The 22,951-nt window shown below is 42.3% G+C and overlaps 1 protein-coding gene across 1 annotated transcript in view; it reads right to left on the reverse strand.

The window, feature by feature from the left end:
• Positions 1–22,951, reverse strand: part of nav2a (neuron navigator 2a) — a gene marked incomplete at its 5' end in the record, with an annotated part of 117,111 nt that overhangs the window by 89,167 nt on the left and 4,993 nt on the right. The window contains 6 exons of the mRNA XM_079554884.1: positions 471–583; positions 1,289–1,342; positions 3,119–3,338; positions 3,872–3,944; positions 11,816–11,868; positions 13,947–14,064. Coding sequence (XP_079411010.1) covers positions 471–583; positions 1,289–1,342; positions 3,119–3,338; positions 3,872–3,944; positions 11,816–11,868; positions 13,947–14,064 — 631 coding nt within the window. The remainder of the gene's footprint in view (positions 1–470; positions 584–1,288; positions 1,343–3,118; positions 3,339–3,871; positions 3,945–11,815; positions 11,869–13,946; positions 14,065–22,951) is intronic.

The raw sequence follows: 22,951 nt of genomic DNA on the forward strand, positions 1-22,951 counted from the left end.
CAATCTCCTCCTATGAAGCCTGTTCCTTAAAAGGGCAAAAAGGCGGGCGAACCGACTACAGCTCTACTTTAGACTTTAACAGGTAACAAGTAATCACTCATAGCACAGCTGGCCTCAGTCAATCATGTCGACTAAAATATTTCGTCATAGGTTTAGTCAAAGTAATATTTTCGTGAATAAAATGGGACAAAAACTCAATGAAAAGTACTGAATGAAACTAAAACTGTGAGTAAAGTGCAGAAGATATTTAGTTCGACTCCTAAAAACTGAATCAAAAGTAGATAGATAGATAGATAGATAGACAGATAGACAGATAGACAGATAGACAGATAGACAGATAGATAGATAGATAGATAGATAGATAGATAGATAGATAGACAGATAGACAGATAGACAGACAGACAGACAGACAGACAGACAGACAGACAGACAGACAGACAGATAGATAGATAGATAGATTTGGCCCTCACCTCGTGCAGCTGGTGCTTTGCTCTTGTCGCTGAACACTTGGCTGCGGCGGTTTGCGTTTGACCCGACTCGAGCTGCGTCCGCGGCCGCGACCCGCGACGACGGCCCTGGGAGTCTGCAACACACACCAGCGAGAAAAGGTCAGCAGAGAAACCAACGCAGACGCGGGGAAAACATGCAAACTCCACACCGAGAGGAGCCTGGGAAGTTCAACCATCAGCAAAAGAAATGTAAAATCAGGGAAAAGTATGTTAGATTAAAAAAAAAACAGTCTTGTCACACGCACACTTTAAATGAACTTGGACTTGTTGCATCGTCATGCCGCGTCCACTAGAGGGAGCTGTGACACCGTTTGCGGCAGGTGTTTTCACGCATCAGCAGAATAACAGCCTCCGCATGTGGACACGAGCCAAAACGCTTTAATATTTCAGCCGTTCCTCCCGCAGAGATCGCTGTCTGGGCCTTTTTGTCAGTGTAAATGATTAAAAAGGCGTTGTGCAGAAGGAGGGGGAGGGCGGTCAGATCAAACTGGGGTAAGAGAGGAGGGGTCAGCTGGGGGTCATCGGCTCCTCATGCAGGTCACACACGGCATTGGCAAAGAAACAGATGCACAGGAGAGGAAGAGGGAGGGGGATTCTAAAGCTCAAGCAAATGTAATACATGACTAAATAAATCAAAGCTGTGGATGTGAACTTATTTTTCCACTTTTGAGTTTGGTTTAGTCTTGACCCGACATGCGAGGGGGGGGGACAGGATCAGGAGGTTTTGGTTAAAGTCACACAGTTGTAGAGGCATGAGCAGATAATAAAGCAGGTCTGACCGAGTCTTTTTGGAGCCCAGGGAAAACTTGAGCAGTTTACTCTGAGAGGCTTCACTGCGGAGAGACAGGGAGGAGCGGCACAATCAGAATGAAGAGCATTTCACAGTGAAAACTGTAGGGGGCAGACGTAAACTACATTCAACCTAATATGCAGAAACACGTGCCCCCAAAACCGCATGAAGAACATTCATATACAAACACTCCAACTGTGTTTGTATATGGAATAGAAGCTTTAGAAAACAGAAGCGGAGTGTCCACGACCATATTTAGGCCTCTTCAAAAGCGACATTATATGATTGTTTTTGTCTGTCTTGAGGTGTCATATTTGTAAGGCGCGGAGTGAGTATCCCTGTCGTGATAATGACTATCGACTTATTGCTTGGTTAGTAAAATGAAGGACCACAACATTCTTAATCTCGGTAAATGCACGATACATGCATGTGCTGCATGTGCTTAAAGGAACAGGCCATCGTTTTTGAGATATGTTCTTACCTGAGAACTTAGATGAGTTGATGCGTACCTGTCTGGTCTTTGTTAAACGACCAAAGATGTTGTTAGCATTTGGCCTCTCCCAATGTATTCCTATAGCTCCAAACGGGGGTGAAGGTAGAAGCGACCACGCTCTTCCACGGGCACAAAGACCAGACAGGTACGCATCAACTCGTCTAAGCTCAGGTAAGAACATATCTCAGTATGAAAAAACGGTGGTCTGTTCCTTTAAAGGTACACTGCGTAACATTTTGGACTATACTGTTGCCATCAGTATATAACATGCTCCGAATGACCAGCTAATGCTTTTACTGTAGTGGGTAATCGAAGAATGGGTTTGGATGAGAACCTAATCTGTTTAAAGCTCAGATTCTGCTGACTTTAGTCGACATCTCCATGGAAACGAGTTGGAAACGTGCCCACTACCGGTAAAGTTGCTGTCATGTCTTAGGAGAGCTGAGCCGCTCACAGCAAAATCACATGTTTGTTTGTACATTTATGAGGGATTTTTCAATGCTGAAAATATCTGTCATAAAATAAAAGCCTGTATTTAAATTTTATTTTTTGGGTAAAATTCTACGCGGTGTGGCTTTAAAGGAAACTTAATTTTGCATTAAAGTACAGGTACGGTTATTATATATTTTAATACACATTTAATTCAAAGCAGGCTTAATTTAACACATCAAACTCTACATCTCCACTGACTGAAGTAAAGATGCTCCATCCAAACAGATGAGCAGAGCCGAGACTCCTGGAGTGACTCCACTCTCAACCGAAAAGCACAGAGCCCTGGAGATCATTTGTGGACTGCTTTTATTCCCAAAGCTGCTGCTGGACTTTGCTCAAATGGAAATAGGTGCAGCTTCATGTTCAAATAAGGCCTGGGACACACGAGAGGATTTTAAAATCTGTTACGATCTAAAAACGTGCTACAAATACAGCTAGGCTCCGTTAAATCATACGACTGGTATAAAAAAAAAATATATATCAAAAGCAACAAACTGTAGAAAAGAATGTGTTGAATTGGGAAAATACGTTGTTGAATTGGGAAAAAAATATGGAAAAATGTGGGAAATGTTTTGTTCTAGCCCTTTTTAAAGGAAGTTTCTTGGCTGTTTCACCTCAAATAAAGAAATGAAATGGAGGGAAAAGGAACATTATTAATCTGGTTAATGATTCAATATGACAAATATTTTAGCATGGGTATCGAAAATAGTATCAATCAGGTATTGGTATTGAAAACCAAGTATCGTTAAAGTACCAGTATTGGGGGAAAAATGTAACGGGACACTAGATCCAAAGTACACAGTGTATGACCCGTCCCTCTGCCAGCCTGCTCACCTGGACTGCATGTCTGCGTGTGCGGCGGAGCCCTGAGCTGCGTGCCTGTGTCCTGTAGGGGGCGCCCCATGCGGAGAGGCCAGGTGTGGGGGGGCGCTGCTGTGCTGGGTCAAAGGGGGGTGAGCGGACTGAGGGGGGTTCTTCTTCTGCTGCTGCTGCTTGAACCGCGACAGGCTGAAGAACAGGCCGAGGATGGCCTTCAGATTACCATTCCCGATCTCTGAGGAGAGAGAGCACGAAGACCACCGAGTTACTCCAGGAAAAGTACAGATACTCATGGTGAATATTACTCCTAGACAGGTAAAAGTACGGTAGTATTTGCTGTCGTAGTATTAAAGTACAAATATTTGTAAATATGTGTTAGGAAACAACTTAGCTGCACCTCTACACAGCGCCACCTACTGGTCACAGAGTGTGCACTGTTGGGCTTTTCAAATGATACTTCTCAAAAACACTACTCAAGTAAAGTACAGATCCTTAAAAACTCTACTCAAGTACAGTACTGTAGTAAATGTACTTTGCTACTGCTCTGCTCACAACAGACAGTAAGTAAAGATACGTTTCTTTCTATTGCGGTTTTATTTTTTAAACACTAAATGACTATAACTTTAAATACACATTCAAGTGGCTATACTGTTGAAAACCACTAGCCCCAGTGGCCCAGATGATGTAGCAGTAGTAGTAGTAGTAGTAGTAGTAGTAGTAGTAGTAGTAGTAGAAGTAGTAGCAGTAATAGTAGTAGTGTGGTAGTACCTTCTGCAGACAGGCCTTGGATGTTCACCCCTTTGGCCGCAAGGAAACTGAGGCAGGCGTCGATATTCTGGATCTGAAATAGAAATAAACATTACACTGAGGACCGAGCAGGACCGCCTGACCTGATCTGAGCCGGACACGAGCAGATGATTCTTCAGCTCAGTCCACGAGGCTCTGACACAGAAGTCTGCACTGCCTCTTCACATGGTTTCACAAACACCGTCAGAGGCAGCGGAGCCAAAATCATGGAGAATTCTGAATATACTAAACTGAATTTAGAGATTGGGGTGATTTCTTCAAATTCCTGATGGCCGTGATTGACAAGCGTATTAGCCAATCAGAGAAAAGACGCAAACAGCATGTGGTGCATTTAGTAAGTGAGGAAGTTAGCGGTTTTACTGCGGCATCGGCCGAGGAGACTAATGTGAACCATCTACTACTTTCTGCCACAAAAACACAAGGGGTAACTGTTAACACTGTTAACCTATGTTTTAATAGGAGAATTCAACTCTTGGGATGCACCGATGCCAAGTTTATAGACTTACTTTTTCACAGCAGATTGGTTAGTAATTAGTTAATTTACTCATTTACATTTCCTTAAAGGGACTATAAGGAGTTTAAAAATGTTAAAATTAAGTATTTTCCTCCCCCTACATGTTCCAACAATGTCCTAATGTGTAGAATGAGCCCAGACCTGTTCACCACAACTGCCTCTAAAATCCTGTACGGTCACTCAAAAATGTGTCACTTCGGCCCGAATTGCCGTCATGCACGAGCTTAATATAGAAGGTGCAGTTACACATATGGCCTGAGGTGGCAGTAGTGAGTATAAAATGGCGAACTTGCTTCCAGCCCCTTTAAGTAAAGTAGTTTACACTTTAGAGAGAAGTATGTATGTATTTTTATTTAACAAAAGTATTGAGATGTTACTTATTACTGCAGATAAATGCTCTCTTTTCTCCTTTACTTCAGCTCCGTGTAGATTTTCTCGTTAAAGCAACTTAGCGATTAATTACAGCATTTTGATGGTTTTGCAGCAGCTCTTTTTGACTCAATATGGACATGCTGTATGTCTTTATTTTCGATTTCCTGAGGACTTTTATGAATAAGCCCCTGGGCATAAAACGGCGCAAGAATCGCCCAAACTGTTAGCGGCGAGTTAGCAGCTAAATAGCAACATTAGCAACATTAGCCTGTATGTTGTAAACACTGCAGACTCCAGGCTGCTACGATCTAAAAACGTGCTACAAATCATACGACTGGTATCAAAAAAAAATATATATATCAAAAGCAACAAACTGTAAAAAAAAAATTGTTGAATTGGGAAAAAAATATGGAAAAATGTGGAAAATGTTTTGTTCTAGCCCTTTTTAAAGGAAGTTTCTTGGTTGTTTCACCTCAAATAAAGAAATGAAATGGAGGGAAAAGGAAACAACTAACATTATTAATCTGGTTAATGATTCAATATGACAAATATTTTAGCATGGGTATCGAAAATAGTATCAATCAGGTATTGGTATTGAAAACCAAGTATCGTTAAAGTACCAGTATTGGGGAAAAAATGTAACGGGACCCAAAGTACACGGACCACACGCTTAGGGTCAGTTTTCCCACAGTGAATGACCCGTCCCTCTGCCAGCCTGCTCACCTGGACTGCATGTGCGGCGGAGCCCTGAGCTGCGTGCCTGTGTCCTGTAGCACTAACAACATTTAACTCTGGCTAAATCCAGCACAGACTCTGATTTAGGGAGTGTCGTCTGTAATAAAGTCAGCTCTATGTGGAATAGTGGATTTATTTACACCAAACTATTCTCCAGTTTGTTGTTATTTTCTCTCCTCAGCGGAGGCAAGTGGTATCGGTTTCTGGTATCGGGACCTCATTAATGAGAACGAGTATGAGTACAAGCATGTGGTATCGGCCCAATACTCTATACTGGTGTCGGTGCATCCCTATTCAAGACCAATGTGTAACAGCTGTATCAATCAATGTACGTTTGGAACAGGGGGAAAAAACTTTGAATAGATGCAACAAGAAGAAAATCCTCTTAGAGAAGATGAAGCAGGAACTTTTTTGTTAAGTCCATTTGAGAAAATGATGGTTAATATGGTTCCTGTTGTGAAAAAGCAGTCTGTAAATGTTTCAGAGATCGGTCCTGCTTTTGAACAGAAACAAAAACCAGGAGTGCACGGCTGGTCAAGCAATCGGCCCCTTTGACCACCACCAACCACTCACTCACACACACACACACACACACACAGGCTCAAACACTCACTTCATCCTGGTCTATTACATGCTTCTAGTGGTAGGGGAAACCTGAAAGGCCCCATCCGAGAGGAATTGAACCTGGGACTGTCTTGCTGTGAAACACGACAAGCTTTGGGGCGGTTCTAACGCAGTGTTGGACAGAGACGCAATTATAAAATGAGAAAAAAAACAATTGTATACAAATAAAGCGTAGCTGCGTCTGTGTGAATACATCTAACATGTGATACATTTTACAGTTTGAAGCATCAAAACATTTAGTAGCTCATGTGACAGTAAACGTCAAGTCCAAAGATCAGACGTAATAAAACCATGACTTCATCTGATCGTTACTTTATCACAGAGAGAGTTTATGACTCTCTCTGACAAACTTGAAGAGAAAGTATATTGATATATATTCTGCCTGACCAAAAACGAAAGCGTCCTATACCTGGATGTAACTAACTGTTCTGATCCGCTACAGTTGGTCACGCCTAGGTTCAGAAACACTGAGACTGAGATCAGCTGACGACCTGAACATCCTGAATGACCAGGCAAAATCTACCAACAACAAACTGAGGGCTCACATCAGACCGCAGCTCAAACAGAAAATACAAGCTGAAGCTGACAGAGCTCCCTCTGCACCATTCATTCATTTAAATCCAAATCTTTAGGTATTCTGTGGCCCTACCTCCTCTCTCCACGCTCCTCTGTCTCTCTGTGTGTGTCTGTGGTATGTTGGAGGTAGAATGAGCGCGTTACTGTTGGATCTCAGTAAAAAGGTCAATAAAAGCCTGAGCAAACAGCAGCTGCACCAATCACAGCCCAGAACACACCAGGAAGTAAACAACGGGAACTTCAAAAAGGCCTTTCCAATAAGTGACAGGGTGAATAGGAGAAAAGGCTACATTTACAGATATCAATGTGAAACCTTTCCTGCAGATTACAAGACTGTAGACGGCGAGTCATTTTATGTTTTAATGGATGCATAAAAATTACAGATATTTTCAGCAACAAAATCTTAAGAATGGACAGAGCCAGGATTCAAAACTCAATAAAGCAGGCAGGAATTAGATATTGAATAATCTATTGAAGTGGAGATGATGTTGCAAGAGTGGAATGAAAACCTCATTTGGAGAAAACAGGCTTTGAGATATTAATACCAAAATGTTGCTAAAACTAAATAAGGAAAACTATGACTTTGTGCAAAAGTAATGTGTACATTTTAAAACTTTGTTATCCATTTATGGGCAAAGATATTTCAGGTGAAAATCAAAGCAGACAACTGAAAAGCTCTTTACCGACCCCCTGGCCCTGACGGCTCAGTGTCACAGACTGAGGTTAAGTCCACAGAGACGTGAGAGGCGGCGCAGGAGCTCACGCGTCGGTGACAGTTGTAAAAACATCACCAGGTCGTTTAGAAGCAGCAGGGGGCAGCGCTGAGGCGGGTTTGATCGGGCTGTAGTTAAAACTCCAGAGCGAGAGCAGGTGAGACAACAGGAGTCAGGGCATCTCAGGGAGGGAGAGCTGGATATTTACTTTAGAAATTCATCTCTCTCCATGCTCTCTGTGACACTTTTTTGTCATCTTGCTGTGAGACGACCTGATCACTGCGCCATCGGTTTATCAGACGCTTTGTGCGAGGCTTTTAGTTTTCAAATAGATCAATATTGTGCCCGTCAGAGGAAGGTGATTCCAGGACATTAGAGTCTGTTCTCTTTGTTGGAGAAAGAGCCTCAGCTGCAGAGAGAGAGGGTGGGAGGAGAGAGGGGAAGAGAGAGAGAGAGTGCAAGGAGTGACAGAGGAGAGAGGGAGAGAAGAGAGAGAGGGAGGGGGGAAGGAGAGAGAGAGAGTGCAAGGAGAGACAGAGGAGAGAGGGAGAGAGGAGAGATAGGGGGAAGAGAGGGAGAGAGTGCAAGGAGTGACAGAGGAGAGAGGGAGAGAAGAGGGAAAGAGAGAGGGGAAGGAGAGAGAGTGCAAGGAGTGACAGATTAGAGAGGGAGAGAAGAGAGTGCAAGGAGAGACAGAGAGAGGGGGAAGGAGAGAGAGAGAGTGCAAGAAGTGACAGAGGAGCGAGGGAGAGAAGAGAGAGGGGGAAGAGAGGGAGAGAGAGAGAGAGAGAGAGAGAGAGAGAGTGCAAGGAGTGACAGAGGAGAGGGAGAGAAGAGAGAGGGGGAAGGAGAGAGAGTGCAAGAAGTGACAGAGGAGAGGGAGAGAAGAGAGAGGGGGAAGGAGAAAGAGAGAGAGTGCAAGGAGTGACAGAGGAGCGAGGGAGAGAAGAGAGAGGGAGAAGAAAGAAAGAAAGAAAGAAAGAAAGAAAGAAAGAAAGAAAGAAAGAAAGAAAGAAAGAAAGAAAGAAAGAAAGAAAGAAAGAAAGAAAGAAAGAAGAGGAGACAGAGAGGGGAGAGAGAGGTAAAGCTGATATTTAAATGACCTTATGGACAGTAAACCTCTGAGTGAGAACAAAGGACATTTAACACAGCTGTTATATTCTGTAACTGTCCAATCACTTGGAGAAACAATCGGTTTATTTCCTCCAATCGCATCAATACGAGGCTTACATATAAACAACCGAGTATTTGAAAAGATGAGACTATAAATAAATGTAGCTGCTGGGACGTCCCGCTGCAGCCTGGTGTTAAGAGCTGTGGAGGAGAGAGGGGGCTGACGGCGCGTGTGTCTCTCCCCAGGGACAGGGCCCAGTGTGGGGGTAGTACAGTGGGGCAGTGGGCCACAGCTGAGGGCTATTCCTGGAGCTCTGCCCGGACAGAGACGAGGAGCGGCTGGTGCCCCCTCAGACGAATGCCCCCACACTCCATTTGACTATTTAACTGTTTATGGGGACAATAGGAACAGGTGAACAGGAAAAAAATACATAAATGTAGAGATCAATTTGTTTTTAGCCTTTCGTGCTACACGTGGATACCAAACATGTCAGCATTTGTGAATGACTAAGCGTGGGAAAGACCAGGGGGCGCCACAGCAACATTGTAAAAGGGAGAGTTTGGCCCATTTTTTTCACTGCCGTTAAACCTAAGACGTTAAAGCTGCATTATGCAACTTTTTATGTGAAAAATAAAGTTGAAGTTGAAAGTGTATTTGACCTTGTAGTGACCAAACGGCTGGATGAGTGGTCAGCATGGCGCCTTTAGTTTCGATCACAGCAGCCTCTACAACGCTCCAGGACCAACTGTTTTGTAGGTTTTCTGGAAAGAGGCTCCGTCAGCAGCGAAAACCTCCCAAACAATTGATCCTGGAGCGTCCGAGAGACCACTGTGATGGAAAGTAAAGGCGCCATGCTGACCACTCATACAGCCCCTGGGTCAAATACATACGAATATCAACTTTACTTTCACATTAAAAAGTTGCATAATGCACCTTTAAGGAGAAAAGGAGCTAAAAAGCTAAACTTTGAAGCTATAAATGCTTGTGTAGTTTTCTTTGTTTCCAGGTGAGAGCACACGTTCAAAGCAAACTAGTAAAAAGGCTGAAAACTTTAAAAAAATTGTTGTTCGTTCAGTCCATTAGATTCAGAAGTCATAATTATCCACCAGCTGCCGCTTCAAGTCCGGTCCGAAAAGCGCCGTCTGAGCCCGAACTCTCCCTTTCCCATCGGTCCCCTAACCTCACCGCGCTGCTTTCAAGCGCTCGCCCGCAGAATCCGAGCCAGAGGTTTCACCCAGAAACCACAGCAGCAAAAATACCACAACTGCTACTACTACTGCGAGAAAAGGACTGCAGCAGCGGTAAATTTAGATGAAAGAAGAGCTCTGCCATCCGGGTTCAGCGGCTGGGCTTCGTGAGGGAGAGCTTTGGGGAGGAAGTACTCGGATACTGCGACGATTACTGCAAATAATGGACAGAAAACTGGGGAAATACTTTGTGCCTGTTTCTGATCACTCTGGGCCCATTGTACCACAGGATTAAAGCGTTCCCACTGAACAGCGCTGTAATTTACACGTCAAAGTTACTGCACCTTCAGCGCTTTTCCCAGAGAGATAAGATTTCAGATCGAAATACTTTTACAAACTCTGAATGATTTACGCTGTCCTTAAGGCGAGACGCTGCCGTGAACGGGGAAAACAAACTCAATGTAGAGATATCAGCGTGAAGCTTTGGCTGTATATGACTGACATGGCAACTTCTCTGTCATCTTATGTTTGCAGGTAGAACTGACACATGTAGGGCTGGTTTATCAAGACAGGGGCTAAATACTGAATGGTACAAGCTGTTTTTGTGGACATTTTGCACCAAATTCCCCATTTCTAATACCTGTATTACAGTTTTAGGGCAAGAACACTTTATTTTACACTCCCCTCCCAATACAATGTAATGTGCTGTAACATTGTGTAATAACTTGTACCTGGGGGTAACATGCACCAGAGGTTCTCAAACTTTTGGAGCAATTAATGGGGTTCATGACCCCCACCCTTATGTATCGTATTCACTCCTGCTGTGGGGTCACACTGTGGCAAACAGGGAAATTAGCCCAAATCATTCTCAAAAAACAAAGGGGCAAAAAAACTAACTAACTATATACAAAAATATATATCAAATTAAGGACAAATAATGGCATACATTTTTTTTGCATCTACATGATCTGGCGAGCCCTCTTTTTTGGAGGTACATCATGTAATCAGACCCTAACTCTAACCCTAACCTTCAGGGTCTTCTGTCTTATTACACGATGTACATGTTATTCCATTCTATATGTACGAGGTACAAGTTACTACAGAACGTTACAAGGCAGATTACTTAGTAATGTATTAAGTTAGGTACGATGTACGAAATACTGGATAGACCCAGGTTTAAATATGTGGGTTGATTTATTTTGTGACATATTAGCTACTAGGGCTGGGACAAAATACCAGATTGGATCGGAATACTTTTTGCTGCAATCCCAAAAGTATCAACACTTTATCAAGTATCGCAGTACTTTCAATACTTTTTACTCCAAACATTTGGTCCTGCACTCCTTTGTTTTCCACTAACAGTTACAGAGCACTTTGTTACTTTTTGTGTTAATCTTAACACTTCAGTAAATGTCAAAAGGCATTTGGTTCATAAACTTTGGACACATGACTTTTTACACATTAAGGTAAACATATTACTTATCATAATTACTTATTGTATGGCAATTCATATATCAGCCCGAGTATCACGATACGTATCAGATCATCCCAGCCCTATTCGCTGCAAAGATTTGCTCAGATGGATTTTGGATCTTGTTTAGTTTTTCAAACAACTATTTAAGAGTAAAAATATCTGTATAAATACTAATTTCATCTTACTTTTTTCTTTGGGTTCAAAGCTCAATAAATCTGAAAGAAATTAGATAGGAATTATTTCAGGATTAGATTGTTATTGAAAAATCCCAGTGAAAAAACTTCCAAATGTGTGTAAATCCAGGCCTGTAAGTGTGGAGTCTGTCGGAGCGACTGAAGTGCAGATGTTGTTCCAAGAGTGGAATTTAAAACAACCCTGAAGTTTGTAACAAAATCCCAAATCCACAAATAATCATTGTACAGAGTTTGGGCTATTTTACATTTAAACTAAGACGTAACGATAGAAAACTTGACACAAATTAAAAACAATGACCAGCACTCTCACTCTATAGAGTGCACGTCTTTTCTTCACACAGACGCTTCATTTTGAATTCTAAAGCCTAAATATCAGCTCGGATGTGTTTGCAGGAAACTCACCATCTGAGCGCGGCTCCGCGGGCAGCCGTGGATGTCTCCGATCTTTTCATTGGCTGCGGAACGGAGAGAACAGGAGAGGATTGTGGGTAAAAGTGTGTTGGAATATGAATAGAGAGAGAGGGACAGAGTGATTGAAATGAGCAGTGACAAATGGTCCTTAACCGAACCCACAGAGAGAGGAGGAGGAGGGGACTGCACCAACTCTGAAGAAACACTCACTCACAATTCTTCAACATGCATCCTCACATGTCAAGGCTGTTCGAGGGGACTGAAAATAGGATTGAATGGCTATTACTGCTTCCTAAAAGGTGATCAACCATTTGGAGGTGATTTCAACAACACCAGATCACCCAGAGAAGCCTGCAGTTATTATTACTGACAATGAAAACATTTTTTTCTAGACGCTTTTAGATTTGGGTAAAGCCAAACTGTAGAAAATCCACTGGGTTAAGGTGAGGGTTAAGAGATTAAAGAACTGTAGAAAATCCACTGGGTTAAGGTGAGGGTAAAGAGATTAAAGAATTAAATGCGATGAATGTTGCTGATATGATGATCTGTCTTGTCTGACCTACAATACACTGTATAAGCTGTTGTTGGGGTCTCTGTCATTCTCTAAAACAAGGTCCAGAGTCAGGTAAGGACCATCTCTTTCTGACTTTTCAGACGATCCAATTCACTCGGACATTTGTGTTGAAGCAGGGGCTGGGCAATTCATCAAAATTTAACAGAAATCACAATCTATACTTTGGTCAGTCTCAATAATTGTCATGGGACATTCTGCAGCTGCTCTGCCCATCCTCTGGACTGGACCCATTCATTTGTGTAGCGGGATTTGAAGCGGCCGCCTTAGCGTTAGTATCCCAGGTCTCTCTGTGCTGTTGTGCTGTTGTATTGTCCTGTGGGGGGCTCGTGACAGCTGAAGGGTTTAAAATAGGCTCCAGGACGTCACCTGTTTCTCAGAGGAACTCCCGCTGTTTAAAACGCTCTGTTCACTTCTCTGCAGGTCACTTCAGCCCTTGATAAAAGTCAACTAAATGTCAGCTACAGTGACAACGATGTGTTTTTTTATCACAGTAGAACTATTTTCTATCATGATTTCATCCCGTATCGCCCACTGTGTTTCATGGAGAGCTCTGACTGGACTTCTCTGAGTCAGGACTGACCACCAAACCTCACCCACGCCATACTGTGTCTCTGGACTTTATTAGAGATGCACTGATCCGGCTTTTTTTGCTTCTGAAACCGACACTGGAAGTTTACCATCAACATTAACCGTTATACCAACCTACATTACAAACGCTGAGACCTTCTGCAGTGGCCAATGATTTTGTATTACTTTAGGTGACAACCTTAATGTAAAGGAACTCATGTGCAATAACTTCAGTGCAAAACCACCAGTAATAAGCTCTGTATCAGATTTCATTATTATTATTATCCCGTTCTTCAATTTCTTCACTGTGAGCTCAATAAAGGCTCATCTTATCTCACGTCTTTGATTAGTTGACGTTAGCATGGTGATCTCACCTTGCGTGGCGATCTGTGCCTCAAAATGAAGTGCAGCATGTCCATATTCACTCAGATTTAGCTGGTTGTATTTTTAAAAAGGTGAAAGCCAAATACAGGTATCTGTTCAGTATCGGATATTTGGGATTGATACCCGTTATTGTATTTTTTTCTCCAGTAACGGCTCCGATGTCCAATAGAGTTCGGGATGGAATATTACAAATTCAAGAAATGGTGTTTTTTTGGGGACTAGCAAACATTTTCCATAGACTAGCGTGATATTATAAAATGTGGAGAAAAATGCTCCATGAGCTGTCAACTCACTGCTGGTAAATACATATTTTACCTTTAAGAATCTCCATTAGTTTATTATGTAAAAAGCCCTCTGTGAATATGACATCACCATCCTGAACTCTATTCCATTATCATATCAGTGCATCCCTTGACTTAATAAAGCAGATTAACGCGCAACTGGAATCACTTTCCAAATTTCCAAAGTGGCCCAGGTGGAAACTCCGAGGACATCGGTGACTTTCCTTTTTACCTGCGCCCCCTCAGTTATTCTAATCCTGTGCGAATAGGGCTTCAGTTTGAGTATCGTTGTAGTTCTCGTGTTAAGTTTCCTTACCGACGACTTGTATGATCTCCGCGAGCAGCACGCCGTCGCTCACGTCCGTCTGCAGGTCCCGGATCAGACGCTTGTGCCCGGACTTGGACAGGTAGTGGTTGGCCCAGTCCGTGTAGATCTGCAGAAGAACGTTTCACATTCAGGATATGTGTGGATAGAACACATTTACTCATTTACAATAAGCAGCAGCGACACAAGTGGAACATTTATGCAATAAAGGTATTAGGCAGAACAGTGTGGCCTCTTTTCAACATCTGTGGCAAAAAGTTTTATTTACATACTCACTTATGCTTTTATGCATTGCTCGCTACTGCCACCTCAGGGCTTACGCGTAACTGCCGGTTCTATACTAAAGGGATATTTCAGGATTTTTGACAGTGTTGCTGATTTCTGGAGATATTTTTTTTTTTGTAATTCATGCAGTTCTTATATTTGAAGAGTTAAGTGGCGCTACGCTTGTGCTAGGCTAGCGCATTTCTATGGTATCAGCTAGCCTGCATTAAAAACCGTCTGACCCGCTCCACAGTGCACCTGAGGCAAATCACTTATAACACCAGACTAACCATATAAATGTCTGTGTCGATAGAGTCAATTTTTGGAATATAACTGACCTGCATCACATGAATGATCGCATTTTGAGGGACTATTTTCTAGCAGATCACTCCGCTGCGTAGCTTATACAACCACGAAGCTGATGCTGCTCAAATATAAGTTATTTTAAATGCAAAATGGTTAACATTATTCTATCGATACAGACATTTATATGGTTAGTCTGGTGTTATAAGTGATTTGCCTCAGGTGCTCTGTGGAGCGGGACTGTTTATAATGCAGGCTAGCTGATACCATAGAAATGCGCTAGCCTTGCATTAGCCTAGCGCCACGAAACTCTTCAAATATAAGAACTGCATGAATTACAAAAAAAATATCTCCAGAAATCAGCAACACTCTGGATAACTAGGAAATGAGGCCCTATGTCAAAAATCCTGAAATATCCCTTAAACTTTTAAAGCACTTCTGAATGAATTAACACCTTTCTGAGTGACAGTGCAGGATTTTAGAGGCAGGTGTGATGAACAGGTCTGAGCTCATTCTACACATTAGGACATGGTTCGAGGGGAAAGAAAAAACATTATTTTAACATTTTTAAAGTCTGCATAGTCGCTCAAAAGGAGTCTCCCAACAAAACAATCTTGGATAATAAGATAGTATTCATAAAAAATAGCCTGCTCTTTCAAGTGGATACAAAAAGATTCCACCGAAGAGCCATAAATCCCATCCTAAATAAAATAGTTTTTTTGTTATATTTTTTTAAATGACCAAAAACAGACACCACAACAGAATGCAGAGTCATAAAGTTATAGGCAAGTCGCTGCAGGTGAATAGGGGGGAAAAAATATTTAGAGAGACTAATTTGAAACTTTTACTGTAGATTACTGACATAAACATGAGGGGAAAAAATGTATTGCAAGTTTTCTGTCATTTTTAAATAAAAATAAGGTAAAGAAAGGCCAAAATTGCATTTGCAGTTGCAGCCTTTTATGCTACACATGGATACCAAGCATGTGGTAGAACATCCCGCTCGCTTGTGCCAAAAAGTAATAATAAAAAGGATCGCAAAGGGAGAGTTTGGTCAATTTTTACTCTGACATTAAGATGTTGGGGAGAAAACTATAGCTAACAATCTCAACATTGACCACAGCGGGGAAAAAACAATGTCTTGACTGAAACACAGATGCACTATCCTTTGAGCTCCAGTTTAGTCCTGGTTTAGTCTCGATAAAGTCTGTGAATAAGTCAGTGAAGTCCAGGTCACGTCCAGCTTTTCGTTAAGCCAAACATTGCCCAAATGCAGTTCCACTTGAAACATCTCCTCTTTAGTAGCTCTTACAGACTTGGACCAGAACATTTAAACTGCTTTTTTTCACAGGGATTTCACAATATGTAATTCCTGCCTGATTTATTGATCTTTGAACCCCAAAACAAGGTGAAATGTGAATTTTTAACAGAAAAAGATCCAAATTCCCTCTATTGATTATCTTGATTCTGTTGCCGAAAATAATCAAATATGTACAAAGACAGTCCCAGTTTAGGTCTTGAGCTTGACCTTTTTGAGCGCTGTTTTAGTCCGTACTTTCACCTCAACTTAGAGCGAGTTCATCCCTTGTTTACTCCTGACTTTCATCCCACAGTCCAGCCCCGGTCCAGTCCATATTTAGACTTGATTTCGCCCCTGTTAAGTCGGTGTCCCAGTCCGGCTGCACACTCGCTCCCGAGTCTCCGCGTCCCATTCAAACTCCCAAAACAAACACTTGCCTCTCGTCCGCTCCCCTGAAAGCACTTCCCAAAAGATCCCAAAGTGCAATTTACGGATCCATCAACACTCCAAGCCACAAAAGGCGACCATTTTACGACCCCCGAACGAACGCCTGGCGCACACTGGACAAAAGCCGGGGCGCTGGGATTTACGAGCCCCCCGAACGTCCCGCGACGCGCTGGGGCTGCAGCCGGAGAGGGCTTTGTTGGGGGGTGATTGGCCTGGTATTCAAATAAGGCCCATTGTGTGGAATGGGGGCAATGGCAGAGGGGGCGTTCTGACGGGACGGGGGCAACACTCGGGGAGGGGGGAGAGAGAGGGAGAGAGGGGGCAGTTATAATTGGCTAGAAGTTATGACAGAGGGAGGGCTTCCGTGGGTTTGACAGATCACCTCAGGAAGAGACGCTGCAGGTGAAGAAGGGAAACATTTAATTACTACTACTAAAACTTACTGCTAAGCTACTGACATTAATATGAGGCAAAAAAGTACTGCAACTTTTCTGTCATTTCATGTTTTCATATAAAAAATAAGGCAACGACATCAAAATAGCTAAAATTTGGTTATATTTTAAATAACAAAATCTAAAAACAATAGATCGAATCAGATTTAAATGTATAGTTTTAGAGGGATTTTCTTGTTTAGAATCAGAATCAGAAGAGTCAGAATAGTTTTATTGCCATTATTTTTTTAACACATTGAGTGCCAAAAACGGATACACATTATGTGTGATTTTGCTAGCTCTGTGATGAACAGAAGTGAAATAAATGACCATCAAAAATGTGTGAAAAGTCAAGATCTGGACATTTTATATATATTATTAGCCTGGCTAACACCAGACTAAAATCACAAGTGATATTTAGTCTGGGGACCACCAATTCATTTTCTCGTAGGAGAGGTGTGGTTTAAGATCGTCCATAGTCGTTTATTGGGCGATACGAATGTCTATCATACCTGCACGCAGCCACAGCCAATCGTATCATCGTATCAGACGACGTATGACGTAAACTTTTGAGCTAAACTATTTAGAACAAGGCCTAAAGCTTGATCAAAAAATACCATCGCGTCTGCTGCTGTCATGTTGGATCCGTAAATAAACTTTTTCTTTTTTATCCGTAAATAAACTACAAGCTTCCGTATATTAAATAGCTCGTCATCGTCTTGCCGTCCCTCCTTGTTCTGTGATTGGTTCCCAAATCCATGCGAAAATTTCGGCCATGGTCCCCAGGCTGCTGTGCAGTTCCAAATGATTAGAGCGCACACAGCAGTCTGGTGTTAGCCAGGTTAATATATTATTGTGTTTCTTTTACTATTGTGTTTCTTTTTTTAGTCCGAGGGGCTGTGGTGTTGTGTAGCAAACAGCTGTAAACCAGACACTTCTCTCTCGCTCTCTGGAGCAACAGTTTTTAACGTTTCTCTGAGTTTTTAAAGTTAAAATCAGTCCAAGGACGGCTGAGAAACATCCTGTTAAAGTCTTCAATCCAGAACCAGGCTGTTTAAATGAACACGCCATAAAAAGAGATCGATAACACGCGGTGTTTCAAAACATGTCAACAATGATGTTGTTAAAAATTTACTTGAAATGAACATATTTAGGCATTTGCCTCATCCCAAAACGTTAGTGTCCGTCCAGAGAGGAGAGGAGTTAATCAGAAAGGAGAGTGTTGCATAAAACCCCCGTTATCTCCGAATCTAGAAAAAAATCTGTGATTTTAGAATTAAACTCTTTTCACCTACGGAGAGCTTAGATTCTCATCTTTCAAACGAGCCGTAGCATGTGTCCATAGCTATAACATAGAATACACTGTGGTGCTACAAATATCATGAAAAATGGTCTGAATTGTTGGCACTCAACAGCCCAAATGTTGTTGAAAGTGTGGAGTCTTATGGAGCGACTAAAGTGCAGATGCAGATCTCAACATTGACCACTGAGTGAAAACTCCTGAGATGGATCAGGGGAAGTCCACACACACATATTGTGAAAGTAGTGCCTTAATAACAGACAGATTCAGCTCCTCTCTGGAACAGATGACTCACTCTGCCGCTCTTATCTCCCCCTGAGTCAAAAAGACACAGGGAGGTCAGGAGTCGAGCCTGTGACCTCCTCACACGGGGGAGCCTTTACAGTACGAGGGTATTATTAGCGTTAGCATTAGCACCTGCCAAACGTCTCATTTAGAAACACTGACACCAGAGAACAGGCTATTTCTGCAGCACATTCCACGGTCAAACCCAAACTGATCCAGGATAAAAGTAGCACAAAACTAGGTCCACAAGAGGAAATAAAGCAACCATTCACAAATAAACTCAAAGCCTTCGCGTGACCCGAGTCTCCTGAAAACACCTTTGTCCGTACACCTGGCCTGATGTTTCAAGTTACTATTTGCATTAGCTGCTTGTTCGTTCAAATCTGTCAGTACCTACGAATGTACAAAGTATAAATAAAGGACCGAAAGGTTGAGGTGTGTGGATTTTAATTACAGAATCAAAACTATACAGTTCCTAGAGTCAAAGATATGTTATAAGTAGAGGTGGGCATAGATTATTTTTTTAATCTAGATTAATCTAGATTAATTTTGAAATTAAAATGGCTCGCTTGAATTCTGCCGAAGCCATTCAGAATATGTGTGCTACCCAAATAATGACTAAAAGCAAGTCTTTGAGAATGAGTTTCTCAAATCAGGTGGTGCGTTAGACCAGGGGCTCATCTCCTGTTTCCAAAATGCATCACAAACTGCTTGAGAACATACTACTATGATAATTGGTGATGAAAATTATTCATGTTCAAGAAGATGCACTTGTGTTTACTAACTGTTTATTCAGTTAAACATTCATTTTGAACTAAGAGGTCCTGATGAACTGTTTACAGTCAGTAGCTTTGTGTCAATCAATTTTCTGGTGACAAACTAAATCTCCTCTTCTGCAACTATGACCTGCTAAAGAAAAAAGTCCCTGGCATGGGACAGTTGTGGCAGGAGTCCCCAAGTATTTATTTACGGGTAATGTGGGCCATCTTACCAGATCAGAAAATATAGGCCTCTGTTTGTGAGCGTGGGAAACATGTGCGCGTCTCCTGATTGGTCAACAGTGTCACTGTCACAACAACGCAGTTCATGCTGCTGCGGCTACTGCTACTACGAGCTTCAACCTGGCGATAGTTCTGTCAAAATGGAGATAAACGTCGACAACACGAAGATGCGGGACGTATTTCTTTGGATTTGATCAGAAAAGTAAACGGGCGGCTGAGGAGACAGCGGGGAGCGGAGTAAGAGAAGCTAACGGACTCGGAGAAAAGTAGCTGGAAAGTTCGTCTCCAAACTCAGTAAGTGCTGCGGTTAAACTCTGCTCGTGGTTGAAATGTAGCTGGAAAAGGCTGTGAACTTTTGGTGATAAAGTTGCGCTGTTTCGTGTGGGGCTGTGGCCATGAAATGAGTTGTTTATGTCGCTGTTTTGAAAGAGGGAGGCGCTGCAGTGTTTTTCTGTCTATTTTTCACTCTGTCATTGGCCGCTGCTTCTGTGTGTCACTTGGAGACGCTATATTCACTCACGTTTCTCCTGTGCGTCCCAAATTGGGCATAAAAGTCGTGTAATGTGTGCTGACCATAAAATATCACGGTGAAAGTCATCATAGCTTGCAGAGTATAGACCCAGCTCCCAACCCAGCTTTGAGAATAGATTAACGGCGATATTTTTTTTATCGCCTGATAAGAGTCTCGCGTTAACGCAGCACGTTAACGCCGATAACGGCCCACCACTAGTTACAAGCCATGGAATTTCCTTGGAAATAGTGAAATAGTTCCACAGCTGTCCCACAGTTTAAACAAAATACAGAGATATATGATCCAGTTTTGATTTTGCAGAAAGTTTGTGCAGAGATTTGGTCCGTTTTACCCAACGATTAACTGGAATGAGCACAAATATTGAGCCGTTATAAATGGTGAATCTAACAAGGCTTTAACTTCAAATGCAGCCAATGTATTGATAACAGCTGAAAACATCTGGATCGTTCATAATTTGTGACGTTTGGTGCCTGACGCTCACAGCTATAGAAAATATACACTGAGCAGGATTCTGACAAGTTGCCATCTTGCTAACTGTCCAGAAAAAAAAAAAAAAACGAAAAAGCATTTGTTCATAATTTACCTTTTTGTGACCCAGTGGTGTGAACGGTTAGCATGGCGCCTTTACTTTAGATCACGGTGGCCTCTACAATTCTCCAGAATCAATTGTTTTGGAGGTTTTCTGGAGGTTTTCTACTCTAAAAGAAATTGATCCTGGAGCCCCCGTGATGGAAAATAAAGGCGCCATGGGTCACTGGGTCACTAGAAGGTCAAATACGCAATAATAAAATGTGCAATACCGCTTAAAACAATACATCGGGGTCTTCCAATGGTAAACAGGTACTGTATGTAATAGATAAATCCACACAATGTTTCAGATTTCATCATTCAACACAACAAAAAGGTAAAAAAGGCGACTTCAAGGTGACCAGAACTGTTACCACAAAAGGAGGCTCAGATGATCCCATAACGACAAACATTAATCTTCATCAACTTTATCCCCAAATAATCTTTGCAGATATCTAGGAATCCAGCCGCTACTTGGGGTTCTTACCGATTTGTAGTTCTGACAGGAGAAGTGGCTGTAGCTCCGCACAGGCACCCGCACACCGAGGTACGGCTCCATACGAACGTCCACCACGCTCCCCTTACACTCAGAGACCAACCACAGAGACTTTCGAGGAACTTGAGACTGAAGTTATCCAAGCTATACGAGTCAGAAATATCCACCACGGTCCCGTCAGAGAAGGAGCAGCAGCAGATCCAGAGGAAAAAAACAAGGCACCGGAAGAAAAGTCGCCCAGGTAAAGGGCCTCCGATTTGGGCATAGACTTCCACCACACTCACTTTAAGGCGTTAGGAAGATCCAGAGAGAGATGAGGACATTAGGGTGACCAGATGTCCCAGTTCACTAATGACACTCCCAGCCTTAAGGCCACTGCGATCCCTAAAGCAACACACTTTGCTTGAACATCAATGTCTTTGGCCGATGTGGATGTGAACCACGAAATACAAAACCAACCAAACATCTCAAGTCGATCATCTCATTACTCATTCCTCCAATACAAGTGAAAGCTGCTCTGTCGAATGAGTGCTGGAGGGAAAGAAAAGTTTTCAAAATAGAAAATAGAAATCAGTTTACGAAAGCCTTAACCTTAAAAGCTTTAAAAACATGAAAATATGGCACGAGTCACATTTGACAGTACATCTGCAAAGTGCCACCTACAGTTCATAAGAGCGTGCTGTTCAAGACCTGTTTCTCCTGCAACGAAATCCCAAATTGTGGCGCGGATTTCTGGCCACCCCGCCCTGCAGACAAGCTTCGTAGCGGGGCAAACCTTCCTACCCTGTGGAGCTCACAGGGTCCAGGGTAGATCCAGACTGATCAAGGGACATGAAGACGGCAGTTATCCAAGAAATGAGCCTCTCAGCGGGGTAGAAAGTCCACTCAGACCAGGGTAGATCCCTGAAGACTTCCGTCACCCAGCAATAGACCTCCAACCGCAGATCCACAGAGGGAACATAAAGACTTCTGTAATCCAGGATCTGAGCCTCAAAGTGGGGTATGCACACCTCCAGCGCGCTCCTGTAAAGTCACTGGGACCAGGGGACACCTCAGTAAAGCGGGAGGAGAGTAAATATAGACGTGTCTCCAGTGACAGGCTTATTTTAAACAGACTTTTTCAACACCGGCTTCCAAAAACACTTCAGATTAGGGTTTCGGTTTCGAGGTTGCATTTGTGGCATTGTCTCGTCACAGATTTTCCCCGACTGTACCAAATATCAGACTTCGCAGAGGCCTCAACCACAAGATTAGCAGCTTTTATACGCAGTAAGAGCTCAAGGAAATAGGATAGTTTATTGTTTGTGGGATGCGTTACCTAAATAATTGCAGCCTTTGGGATTTGCTTATTGTGACCATTGAAGGCGAGACACTGCAGGTGGAAACATGGATTTTTCAAGCAGTTTTATCCCTAAATATCTTTGTGTTAATGTCAGAGTATTAAAAAATAGACCAAATTCTCCCCTTACGATGCTTATTTTATGAAGTTTAGTCACAAGCACAGCTCTCCTTGGTCTTTCCCACGTTTATTCATCACAAATACTGACCTGTTTGGTATCCATGTGTAGCAGGAAAGGCTGTGACCGAGATGACGCTGCAATCCAAACATGGACATTTCCTTTGTGGGAGACAGCAGTGGCTAAAGACTAGGGCACTGTTAAACAATACCAGTATGGATTTTTTTCAGAGTTGTTCTCGTTTTCCCAACTTACTAATTACTAATATTTTTTTCTATTTCCCCCTCATTTTTACCCCCAATCTATTCCAAAAAATTTGACCCATTTTTTTTCTTTCAATTTCTCCCAATTTACCCTATTTTTTCCCAAATTATACTATAATTATACATTTTTCACACATTGCATTGGACATGCATTGGACATGAACTCAATATTGTAAATTTGCAGATCTACCATCTCTTGTTACATTCTCTGGTTCTTGATGACTAATATTTTAGTATATATAGTATTGGAAACCCCACTTCTTACAGACGCCACACTTTACAGGCTTGGACTCAACATTAAGAGTTTTTCTGAGGGATTTTTCAATATCTAATACCTGCCTGATTTATCG

The sequence above is a fragment of the Gobius niger genome (genome assembly GCF_951799975.1).
Source record: "Gobius niger genome assembly, chromosome: 4".
Classification (NCBI taxonomy): Eukaryota; Metazoa; Chordata; class Actinopteri; order Gobiiformes; family Gobiidae; genus Gobius; species Gobius niger.